This window comes from Lissotriton vulgaris, chromosome 10 (genome assembly GCF_964263255.1).
Source record: "Lissotriton vulgaris chromosome 10, aLisVul1.2, whole genome shotgun sequence".
NCBI lineage: Eukaryota > Metazoa > Chordata > Amphibia > Caudata > Salamandridae > Lissotriton > Lissotriton vulgaris.
Genome location: NC_141698.1, coordinates 172,137,710 through 172,150,547, shown reverse-complemented (window position 1 = coordinate 172,150,547; position 12,838 = coordinate 172,137,710). Strand labels below are relative to the sequence as shown.

Here is a 12,838-nt window from a genome sequence, read left to right as displayed (position 1 = left end):
CAGACAGTGGATCAAACCTGTTCGAGAGGCACGAGTTGAAGGGGGAATTAGGAAACCTCTCCACCACATTTCTCCCCACCGGTCTATGAGGTGGAAAGTTTCTGGGAGGTGGCGGGCCATACCTTTTTGGGTAGAAGTAAGACAAGCTTAAGGACTGTACATCCCCTGTTCTTCCAAATCTTGCCTCTCTACGAATATAATCAACCACCCAAGGATCCCGGAAGTTTATTAAAATACAATCGCCTTCCAAGTCCTTGGGGCAATAACCCACCCAATCAACTCTGTGGACTGTCAGTATCTTTGTGGAAGAGGGGGGTGGAAGGGGACGATTTTTATTAAGCCAGAAGGCTACTTTGTTCATAAGATCTCCATGTGATTCTGATTGTCTATCCCTTAAGGGTGCAACACCTGTCAGGACGATAGTATATGGTGTGGCATCAAATGGTAGATCTGCTGGGGGGGGCCCTCTTCTGGAGACTCTCTTCGATGGTTGTGTACACCCTGCTGCAACACTAGTACTGGAATTTTGATGGGAAGTTGGTTTAGAACTGCCTACCCCTGAAGTGGAGGCCTGTGCAGAACTCACAGGCTTGGGGGCAGATAACAGTGAAAGCCCATGGGATTTAAAACTTGCCTTCTTGGGTATAGCAGTTTGGGTAGCCGGGGTGGAGGGTAAATTTGGTGCACTAGGTGGCTTCGAGGTCCTGGCCTTAGGGACCGGTCTGGAGTCGCTAACATTTGGCAGTGCCCCAGTAGGGATAGCCTTGGTAATGGTAACAGAATGGCCTGGGGGTTTTGGGTTAGAATGACCAGAACCACTAAAAGAGACCGAAAGCTTGGCCTGTTGGTTAACCAGTTTTTTAAGTATACAAGAATTATCTTTAATACTGGTCTCTAGGTTGTCAATTTTTAGATTCATAATTCTAGTTCTCTTTAGTACCGGGAGTAAAAGTGTCTTAATTAAAATTTCCATTTGTGCTAGCAGGTCGGCATTATTCACATTCATATTTACTATGCTAGTAAGAGGGACCCCTGTAGTATTAGAAGCAGAAGTGACAGTGCCACCCGATGGAATAGTAGGTAATGGTTCATCCCTTGAAAGGAGGGTTTCAGACACACGTAATGATGGACTAACGGTTTTAGGTGCCTTTGAAAGTCCGCCTTTCTGCCGGCGGTTGTTACGCTTCCTCTTACCAGGACGATTCACCTCCAGAGTCTCCTCTTCGGAGGAGGAGTCTAGAAGCGAGGGTGTAGCAGAAAGAACACTATCCTCTACACCACTCGCGGATGAATCTGTATCACCAATGTTATTATCAGAGATACAATGCAATAGAGGGGAACCTTCAGTATCATTATGTATCTCAACAGGTACAAGAACCAAGTTAGGGGGAGGTGGTTGGTTAGGTGTGGGGCTTGGTACTGTAACAATGTGTCCCAAAGAAGAACGTTTCCCATTTATTAGATCTAAGGACAACCTTTTTTCAACAAACGCTATTTCTTTTTCTAATATACCCGTAGCTTCCGTTATAAAGGCATCTAATGGGCCTGAAACCACCCCCTTTGATGTCTGAATGCAACAGAACGATCTCTACCCGAACGTAGGGGCATGTTGAAGATTAAACAAGCAATACAGCCAAGTTACAAAAATTACAAACCCAGCAGACACCCAACAACAACTATAACAATTTGGGCGAGTGAGCCACTTAACCAACTAATAGTCAGAATCACCGGGACTTTATCCAAGACCACGAGGGGTGGCCCAGCCCGGCCTCCTTCGGCCCCGGACGGCCACAGACGTCCCGCCCTTGTCCCGGGCTTCTCCCGGGCTTCTCCCAGGACGCTCCCGCTCGCTTACCACTAAACTTATATACGTGATCTGTAGGAGTGGAAGCTGGGCGTGGCTAGCAGGGAGAGCGGCCAGGTGACGGGAGGCGTGGTTAGCCGGGGCATCTGGGACTCGAAGTCCGGTCCCGATTGCTCGCAGCCCTGCAGCACGGAGTTTGCCTTCCAACCTAGTCCAAGATCCCCTTGAGGCAGATAGCAATGCAGCGGGACCCGCAGAGCGGGTACCGCAAGTTGTGATCAAGAAAACGGCTAGGAGAGCCAACACGAACTACCAGCAAGGTCCGTAGAGTGTCCCCTTGGTACTTATGTGATCTTTCAAATGATATTCTTAGGATACGTGTGTGATAAAACAACAGCAAGCTCAAATCCCAACCGCTGCACACCAATGTGAGATGTTGGCCTGATATATAGTGCTCACTATTCTAGTGATCACTGTGTATCATTCCAAACGACCCTTATTGATGATTGGTTGTAAGTCAACCTTATAGACCAGCTATCCTAGTAGCGTGGACAAAAGCAGTCTTTAGGCTAAACTCTAGATGGCGTGTTAAGCCAGCTGTTTTACCATCACATATACCCCTTGAACACCAAGTGAAAGGATACCACACAAATTGTTATAAAAATAAAGTATATTTCTTAATAACAAGTATACCCTGAACTCTTTATGAGTCAGGGAGCTAAGCACAATACAAAACTCTTAAGAAAATACTACAAGTTGCACAATTTACACAAATGCCCGAGGGGCACGAAAAACCATATACTCTAAAAGTGGAATGCGAAATGCTAGCAGGTGAGTAACACGATCCAGAGGCTTCAGGACCGCTAGGACTACCTTACTGAACCCTAAGGTTAGGAGCAGGAGGCCTAGGGAGATCGGGTGCAGAGTGTGAACTCCTACGCAGGATGCGGGATAATGTCTATGGATGCTAGCAATTCTAAAGTTACTGTTTCTGGACGAATCCGACTAGGTAGACTAAAAACGAAAAAGGATTTGGACACTTGGATAGTGAACCTGCGTTGGAGCACCGAAATGCTCGCGTTACCTAGCCCAGGGGCTGCGGCTGCATAGGGTTCAAAAGACGTCGGGAATCCTCGTTGTAGTCTATGGAGCCTGAAAGAAGATGTTGCTGGCAGGCGACCAGTGAAGATGTTCGGGGTGATCCAAGGCTGGATCGGTGATGGAGACAACCTGAAAGCAGAGGGGATTCAGTTCTTAATCACTAGCCAGTGATTGGGTGGGCACCAGGATTGCACCGGATGAGGTCACCGCGATCAGGTGAGTGGGCGACGCTGGACTCTGCAGCCACACGGGCCAGGAGGCGTTGTCGGCGACCAGGCTGGAGGTGCGAGCTGTCCCACGAGGGTGTCTGCTGTCGGCAATGCTGGATCCAAGCTTGGAGCAACAAACCTTGGCAAAGGCAAGCCCACGCGGTGGAGTCAAAATGGCGTCTGGAGTGGACCAGGAGGGTCCGGGGTGCCCCTCTTTTGGAGGGGAGCAAGGGCCAGTCTGGAGCAACCAGACCAGCGGTGAAAACGTCGTGGTACGTAGTCAGGAGGGTCACTGGGCAACGGGCAAGTGACCGGACAACGTGGCAAGCAGCAAAAGAGCAGAAGGGCCCCACGCAGATCTCGTGGATGCTGGGGGGCTGGACTTCGGTGCTGGAGCTGCCCTGGGTTGGGGCTTCTCAAACCCCAGTGCACTCACTCGAGGATCCCTCGGCGGTCGTGCTGGTTAAGCGTCGTGCAGGTTTTGAAGATGGCCGGTCCCTCAGGTCTCATCACACCCACGAATCTCAGCTGGGCTGATGATGCAGGTAGAGGTCAGAGATGCCAGGGAATCCGGGTCTCGTCGAACTGGTCAGTCTTGATCCGGAGGATGGACGTGCAGCAAACCGCAATTGCTTAGGTGGTGCCTGCGGGTGCAGGGTGGCTACTCCTTAGCCACAAGGGAGAGTCTTCAGAGAATGTCAAGAGTTCCTTTCGTGGAAGGTAGTTCAAGATTCAAGATTATCTAATTTGGGAAGGGGGCCCGCTCCTACCTTTATCCTAAGAAAAGGGGCTGGCACGCGACTAGGTCCTGCCCATGGGTGGGACCAGGAGGGGGTTGGTTACACCCCTCTCCTTTGTCCGGTCTCTCCCCAGCTCAGGGGCTGGGGTGCCCCTGGAACTGGTTTGAGCCGGCCTATGCATAGTGAGCACCGGGGTGCCACTTGCAGTCACCTTCCTCTCAGCCCTGCCTACCTGGGATACACAAAACCCTGTCTGGGATGGTGCTAGCACCGCCCCTGACAGGAAACCCTTTGCCCGAGCTCTCCTCGCTGGAAAGACTCCCAGCAGCAGGAGGTCAGACTTGTGTCTGTGGTGGCAGCATCCATTTTGTGATGCTGAGGCTCGAGTTAACTTTAACCGGGGTTCACAGTTACATACATGTCGAGTTCCTCTAGAAGGGTGGAATGCTAACCCCGTTGCCAGAATTGGCGAGGGGTCAGTATTCCAATTCGTATGACACCTTACTCGACATGTTTTGATAAAGCGATACCAAAGTTAGCAAATAACCGCGAGGATTATAATGCACTGAAGAGTATATGGTACGCGTTATCATGGAACAGCTATTAGGACTTGGTTCCGCAAGCTGCAAATGGGCTCAGCTCATGCCAGAGCACCATCTCACATAATTCCACGCACTCTGCCTTCAGGATTGTTAAGGCCTGCCATAGGAGTGACTGATAGGAATATATGTGTCCATTTTAGGGTTAGATATAGAGATACTATATCTAAAGCAAAGGGTGATTACACCACCTTGCCGCAGCTGTCGTGCAGCCAGTTGTGTCAGATTTGGGTGGCCAGCCAGGGGTGGCATATTACATGCTGCAGCCCCTGGTAGGCCCTGGGTACACCTATGCCCTGGATACCTAAGGTATGCTGTACAGGGACTGATAAGGTGGCCCAGTACCAATTGGTAAAGGCACATGGAATCCATTTTACAGAGAGAGCAGTGGGCCTGGGGTCCTGAATAGCAGGGCCCCAGGTCAACTAAGTCGAAAAACCAGCAAAACACCAGGCAAAAAGTTGGGGGCAACCATAGTCAGATATCCACCTTCCTACAGGAGGGATATTCCCAATTTTAGTAGCAAAGACGGTGAAGGAGTTTTGATGTGTAGGCAAGGCCAGATATCTGCAGATGTAAAAGACATAAAAAATGTCCTGGACTTTAGCCTTCAGGGATCCAAATGTGTCTTTGGAAAGGCAATAATGGGCAAACCTATTCCACTTAGCTGTGTAACAGGCTTGTGTGGTGGGCCTGGGTGCCTCTCATAGAATGATCATATATTCCTGTGGGGGGTTCAGGTATCCAAACTCTAGGACATCAGATGTCAGATCTATAGGTTCATCTGTTTGGGTTCTGGTGTCTGATCTGGCCGTGTCTCTGGATGAGTCAGTACAGCCGGGGCAGAAGCATCTCATGGAGATTGACAGGCATTTCGAGTAGCTTGGAGTACTATGACTGTCTGGTCCTGGTCGGGATCACCAGAATGAGGTCACAGATACTTGTGTCATCTTCCTCATGACATATGGAAGGAATGGGAGAAAAGAAACAACATAGGCAAAGATCTCTATCACTGTGATCAGGGCAGAGGTAGATATTGCAGATGTCATAGTGATCGCTCCAAAGATCCACAGATATTTGCATTGTCTGGTGCCGGTCACCAAGGAAGCGCTGTTCAACTGTAGTCAGCGGGCTTCCGAAGGCGTCCGGCAGAGTGGAGGAGTGACATGGGAACCACTGAAGTGCAGTTTTTTCTAAATTGAATGTGAGAAGTGTGGGCCCCGAAAACAAAAGAAAAATACAACGGTCTCTGAGCCCAATCGATATGGAGTCAGCGCCCATGCACTTTGTAGACTAAGAAAGGAGTCACAATACATCTTGTGACTCAAACAACTTGCAAATGTCCAAGCCTAACACTAAATGGCAGGAGTATGTAGAGCATGTGCATCTCCACCTACACATGCTATGACCATTCTCTGAATTCAAGCAATGTCAGCTGTGGAAACATAAAAGTCAACTAATCAGAACACTGCGATACCAAAATATTCCTGGGCAGGTCAAACACATGAATAGGGTGCAAAGCTGTAGAATTAACAGGAGAAGAGTGAAAAGGACAACAAAGCCATCCAGTAAAGAGTTAGGGGCTGATCCAAAGCTTACTCTAACTATATGTGGTGTATAGAAAACAATAGGTCTATCTACAGACAGCTAAAACTGTCTGTTTCAGAGACCTAAAAACACACAGAGAACCGAATATGACAGAGATACAGCAAGAAACATTGGAGGAGAGTCAATTGTTATCCCAGAAGAAACCTGTCCAAATGCTAGAAAGCCAGTCATCTGATATGGGGCAAAGGATTGATAAAAACAGTCATTGCCATGAAACCCTTCAGTTAAACGATGACCAAACTTTACAAATGGAAAGTTGAACAGAGGATAGACTGAATCTGTTCTGAGGCACGTGGCTAGTAATGAGCGCAAAAGCCTGACACACTATAGAGCACAAAATGATCATATGAAGCCATATGGTCTAACTTCTGGGGTTCCAAAGTTGTGCAAAAAGCAATGGAGAAAAGTTTTTGGATAGGAGAGAATTTTTTTCCCCCGGAGTTTTATATAGCACAAACTTGACCTGAAGGTATCAGAGCGATTTACATGAGCATCAGTTACACAAGGACTTTTTTTATTTTTGTTAGGCACTGGGCGATTAAGTGATTTGCCCAGAATCACAGGATTTTGAGCGTCATTGCAGAGATTCGAACCTGGTTCCCCAGATTTGAGACCGACCGCCCTACCCAGTTAGACCACATTTTTATGTGATTTGTAAATTGCATAGCTGCAAGGACTTTCCAGCACTACAGAGAGGGTGGCGGATCTGTGTGGAAGGCCCATCATGGAAAAGGCCAGGTTTTAAGTTTCGTCCTGAAGCTATGTAGGTCCTTTACAAATCGCAATTCACATGGCATTGAGTTCCAGAGTTTTGGAACCAGATGGGTTAAGGAACTTCCTCCCCATCTGGCTTTTTTCATTCACGTTGTACTCATGAGGTGACCACATGAGGACCTAAGAGGCCTGTTAGGGACATATGGGAGAACGAGGGACTGTACCAAGGTCAGACCTCTGCGCGGTGCATGGCTATGTGGGCCATGCAACGCACCTTGAACTTGATTATAGATTGGACAGGAAGCCAATGAAGTTTGAACAATGAGGCTTTCATGGACTCCTGCTTGGGTATCTTCAGTAACATCTTGGCTGCAGCAATTTGAACCACCTGAAGCCTGTTGACTACATATTTGGGGTCCCCAAGGTACAGTGAGCTGCCATAGTCCAATCTTGAGACCACAAGTACCTGGATCACTCTTCTCCACGCCTGATCTGGAAGTAGGTATGTAATCTTATGTAGCAAGCGAAGAATGCCGAAGCAGGTGGCCAAGAGTATTTTTGCTAGTGTATCCATGGTAAGGTGTGGGTCAAGCCACCTCTTCCATAATATTCATTCTAAGGGTAATAGGTTTCTTGAATATTTAATACTCTGTCATTTTCTCTGTGCTTGTTACTAAATCCTTCCCTCTATATTTAATTGTTTCTGTGCTTGAATCTCAGGCACTTCCTTCCTCTCATTTCTGTGCTTGTCTTCGTTTTTATTGATACTTTTCAAGATCATTTTCAAGCACTCCTCGCCCTGCCCCTCATTCACTCTTGTTCTGTTTCTTTTTCTATGTCTATGTGCATTAGCCAATTTCAAAAGTCTTTTATTCTGTACTTATCACTCAACCTTTCCTCTGTCGCTCTATGCTTCTTTCAGTGTGCTTGTGATTCTCCCTTTGTCGTCCCCTCTGGCTAGTAATATTAACAAGCTTGTTTGCAGTTTCTGTAAGGGCCTCCTTCAGTGATCACATTTAAATTGTGTGCATGTAAGCATGTTTCTCTCTGCAGGGTTTAAACTGTGCTGAAGGTAGATGTTTAGCACAGTCCCACATACATACAGGTATAGACTGTAACATCCCAAATGTGTGTGTTCAGTCATACGTACTAAACAGGATGAGGTGGCTACCACCTCTACCTCCCTCACATAGGCCGAGGGATGATGAAAATCAAGATGGAATAGGAGGAAGCAAGAGGAGAAAGGGAGGGCAAGAATGAAAAAGGAGAAATAGTATCGAAGTAAGAATGAAGAGGGGGTGAATGAAGAAGAGGAGGAAGAGACCAAGAAAAGAACTAATAGTGGTGAAGCAGATGATGGGGTAAAAGGACAGATGTAGAGGGAGATCAAGGTACAAACCACGGAGGAGGAGGGGAGGGGGGAGCGGAAAAAGGAGGGGTGTGTGACAGATTGAGGGGCAGCAAAAATTGTACATGGAAAGGATACAATTGGAAGAAGAAAGAAGTAGGGAGAGAAAAAGGGAGGTGGGAGATTTTCATGTTCAATGTGACCCATTCGAACTAAATGTGCATAATAGCTATGGTAGCAGCAGACATGGTAATATAAAAGCACCGGGAGTCAAATCATGAGGACAAAATAAATACACTTTCTTTTTCATTAAAAGAAGCCTCAGGCATATTCAACATGAAATCTATTCCCAGCCTACAATGCTAATCTATGCATGTTCGCCCATGACTAATCAGGCTGTAACCAATGAATGTTCGTCCATGGCCAATCAAGCTGTAACCGATGCATGGTCGTCCATGGCCAATCAGGCTGTAACCCATGCATCGTCGTCCATGACCAATCAGGCTGCAACCAAAGCAAGTTCGTCCATGGTCAAACAGTCTGTGACCAAAGCATGTTCGTCCGTGGCCAATCAGGCTGTAACCAATGCGTGTTCGTCCATGGCCAATCAGGCTGTAAACAATGCGTGTTTGTCCATGGCAAATCAGCTGTAACCGATGCATATACGTCCATGGCCAATCAGGTTGTAACAGACGAATGTTCGTCCATGGCCAATCAGGCTGTAGCCAACGCATGTTCGTCCACAGCCAATCAGGCTGTAACCGAAGCATGTTCGTCCATGGCCAATCGTGCTGTAACCGATGCATGTTCGTCCATGGCCAATCAGGCTGTAACCGATGCATGTTCGTCCATGGAAAATCAGGCTGTAACCGATGCATGTTCGTCCATAACCAATCAGGCTGTAACCGATGCGTGTTCATCCAGGACCAATCATGCTGTAAACAGGAATATGCAAGCTTCCCTCACCCGTCTGTAGGAGCATTTATTGTTCAGAATTGAGAAGACCCTCAAATCAACACTTGAGGAACAATTCTACAAATTTGCCAAGAATATTCAGATTTTGTTGTCATAGTTTTCACTTCTTTACTGCCCCTTTCGCATTTTTCTCTTTTCACTGGTTCACCTGTTAGGTGAAATGTCTGTCTCCATTATCTAAGAGCTTGTCCTTTCCTGACTTACCTTGCCTTCTGGAGCAGTTTCTGGGGAATATCTGCTTGCACAGTAGCACTGTCCGATGCTTGACTGTTTGTAAAGTTTTCGAGTTTAGATGTGGGCATCAACAGCTGTGCTGTAAAGGACCACATGGAAGGAGGAGGTTATAAATACATGGTTTGGTCAACCTTTGGTTTGAGGATATTTTCAAATCTCTTGAAGGGACTTTTATAGAATGGTAAAAGGAATCTTGCCATATCCATGTCCACAGTACCGCCTTACACCACAATTCCCCAAAAGACAAGCACAACTGTTGGGTGTGCTGGATAGTTGTTGTGGGAGGTGCTTGCATAAGGTATTGTAGGTTAAAATGTTGGCTGTGTGATTTGCTGGGTGTGGACTGTAACCCAAGATGGCAGAATATGCCAGCTGTGAGGTGTGCGGAGTAGGTGAATGGGTGATGGCTCTCAGGCTATTTGTGGTGCATACTGAAAATTCTCTGTATAGGTGATGAGCTCAGAAAAGGCAGTGTTTCCAAAATATGGAAGGGGGCAAATGCACGTAAAACAGAGTGACAGTAAAGAAAAAAGGATAATTTCTAAAGACAGGTGTCCCTAGACAACATCTAGATGCTGTAGGTAATAAATATAGACTAAGTAGATTCTATATTCTTTGTCCAGCCGGACAGAATTTAATATTTGCTCGTGGTTCACTTTACCACGAGCAGCATCTCCAGCTACCGTTCACTTGGACCCCGCAGCATGGTCCTATCTCGAGGTTCCCTCGGTCTCCCATAGTGGATTCAACCGCCGCCTGCCATTGTGTATTGCGACGAAATAGATCGGATTCCAATTGAGGAATCCAGTCCCCGATGTATTGCCCCTTGGTTACCAATTCCGTTTTTAGGCAGGTCAATTATCTTAACCTAGCCTTATTACTGTTCACTAAACGAGTATTAAATAGAAATCATTGCTAAATGTTCTCGGACAGGAATTTCGTACTGTCTTGAGCACAAAGTATACAGGCAGGAATAATCTAATGTCCTGAAGACGATCCCTCTATTCTGACATAGGGGTCGAAACGCTGTCGACGATTTGTACACCATATGCATGTAAATACACTGTATAGTCTCTTCTACAATGGTGTCTCCATTCTATTCAAGTATGCTACATTTTTTTAGTTTACAGACTCTTTCTCCTTGCCTGAACCTTCTCCCCTAATTGTTGTTTGTCCAAATGTGGTAGTAGGATGCAGGTTGTGCCTCACTTGAATTTTGTATGAATGTCTTTCTATGTACTTACTAAATATTAAATTCAGTCCGGCTGGACAAAGAAAATAGAATCTACTTAGTTTATATTTATTACCTACAGCACCTAGAAGTTGTCTAGGGACCCCTGTCTTTAACCCCTTCGACGCTCATGACGAGCTCAGCTCGTCATGAGTTACGCCTGTCGTACGCTCATGACGAGCTGAGCTCGTCATGTAACGTGGGTTTTTTAAAACTCAGCGCACAGCCGGAAAACGGCCCGCGCGCATGAGGTTAGAAATTATATATATACCCAAGGTCCCTGATCAATTGCTTATTGGGTTTCCCTTGTCTTATGAAAATTAAAGAAAAAAAGGACAAAATAAGGAAGAGAGTCACAAAAGTGTTTATTTCGCCTCAACACGTCCTATTATCAATGGTAGTCACCATATGGGTGGGACTTCACTTCTCTACTTTGAGCCTCACGTGCCAGCATTGGGCACACTTTGACAAGCAGCTGTTCTTGTGTGCAGAATGGGACATGCCACAAAGTAAGGGGTAGAAAACACAAGATGGAAGATTTTCTGAAAGACTATATCGTTTTGCTCAATTTTAGCTAAATAAGTTTACCACAATATTCCTGTTTTTTACCATTAGTGTTTTTAGGAAACAAAACGCCTAAAACATAGTTATTTCTGCTTTATCAGTAAGCATTCCTCACCTTGTAGGACAGAAAATTCATGAAACCTGCTAAATGGACCACTGCGCTCTGCACAAGATTCCAGGACTTATTTTGGGAATACGTGGTTCCCCCAAGTAAATAAGGGAAAATAATAAGATCTTAAAGATGCTGGAAAAAGGTGTCACAAAAAAAAGTAAACTGACGGCGTGATCATGGACAAAAATAAACAAATCGGAACTTCATTTTGCTATAATGGATCGTTCAATACTCTACTCCTCCCTGTTACCTGGGGCTACGTGTCAAGAGGCTTTCACCAATGCAACCAGCACCCTACTCTCTTTCTGCCTGGTTTGTCCTACACAGAGGGCTCAAATCTAATGGCTGCATAGCCCAATATGGACCCAAACAGGGCCTCTTCCCTCCAGTTTCTCCTTAGCTTCTGTGGCACAGATGTGTAAGGTCTTCTGTGAAGTTCCGTCAACCCTCACCCTCCCTATACATGAATGTCCACTGTCAGCTCTCGTTTCAACCGAACTACCCCTTAATGACCCTCATTACCAACTCCCTATTACCCCCCACCTCAGATGTACCATTACCAGAGGGTACTGTTGTTTTTTGTTGGGGGGGATAATGGAGATTTTGAGTTTTCGAGGAATAACATTTACCGTTCTGATGTCTGCATCTTTCTACACAGTATTACACCCAAGACATAGCCTGCTAGCACTGGTGAAGATAGATGAATGGAGTGCATCGCATGACAGGTACCCCAAATATCTAACATGGTCCTAATAAACCGTTCTTTACAACCTTTGTGATGTCTCTTCTTTCTCTCACCTCCAGATCAACTAGATCCACTTGTAGCCCTAGACTAGCTGCTAACTGGCGTCCTAGGCAACCACGCCATCAGATTCCCATTATTTATTTTAAAGTATAATTTCCCTCAAATTTGGCATCCCACTTAACTTGTCACCCTAGATAAGTACCTAGTTTGCCAATATAGATGGTCCACCCCTGCTCATCAGCCAGGCATGATGCATTTAGTGTCCTGCAATGAAATATATATATACACCAGAGGGACTCCTGTCTTGTGGTTTTTACTTTAGCTTTCTTTTATCTGAGGTACACTGTTTGTATTATCCTTGCACAAAGCTCTGAAGCCCTTTGTGTCCTGATAAGAACTTTCTAAAACAGGCCAAAGAAGCCCTCTTCACCTAAGATACAGTTTTATTTTGCATTTTATTTGAGATTTGTGTGGCACTCTTGTCTTCTATCACAACAGTTCTCGTATAGCTACATATTTGAACAAAACCCACGTCTGAATATAGTAATGAAGCTGCACTTACGTGTTTATTTTTCTTAAACAATGTTTTGGCTTCATCAACAATATATTGTTTTTCTTTGATGGTGTCTTCCAGTTTTCCTGACAAAGCCTGCCATTTTTTTGCTAGTCTGAATATCTTCCGGTAAAGACCAAGAACCTCTTGTCGTACTGCTGTTGTCATCTAAAAACAAATGATATAACTTAGGACAACAAAGGCAATCTTTTATTACATTCAATGCTACTTTGTCATTGTGTAACAACATATAAAAACAAGTGTCGAAAATATATTCTGAAAATATTTACAAATTTAATCA

The 12,838-nt window shown here is 45.7% G+C and overlaps 1 protein-coding gene across 3 annotated transcripts in view; it reads right to left on the bottom strand.

The window, feature by feature from the left end:
- The window catches only part of LYRM1 (LYR motif containing 1), a 105,840-nt gene that overhangs the window by 64,017 nt on the left and 28,985 nt on the right, over positions 1-12,838 (bottom strand). For all 3 annotated transcript variants that reach the window (XM_086940809.1, XM_086940810.1, XM_086940808.1), the window contains exon 2: positions 12,547-12,705. In XM_086940809.1, the coding sequence (XP_086796935.1) occupies positions 12,547-12,705 (159 nt within the window). The remainder of the gene's footprint in view (positions 1-12,546; positions 12,706-12,838) is intronic.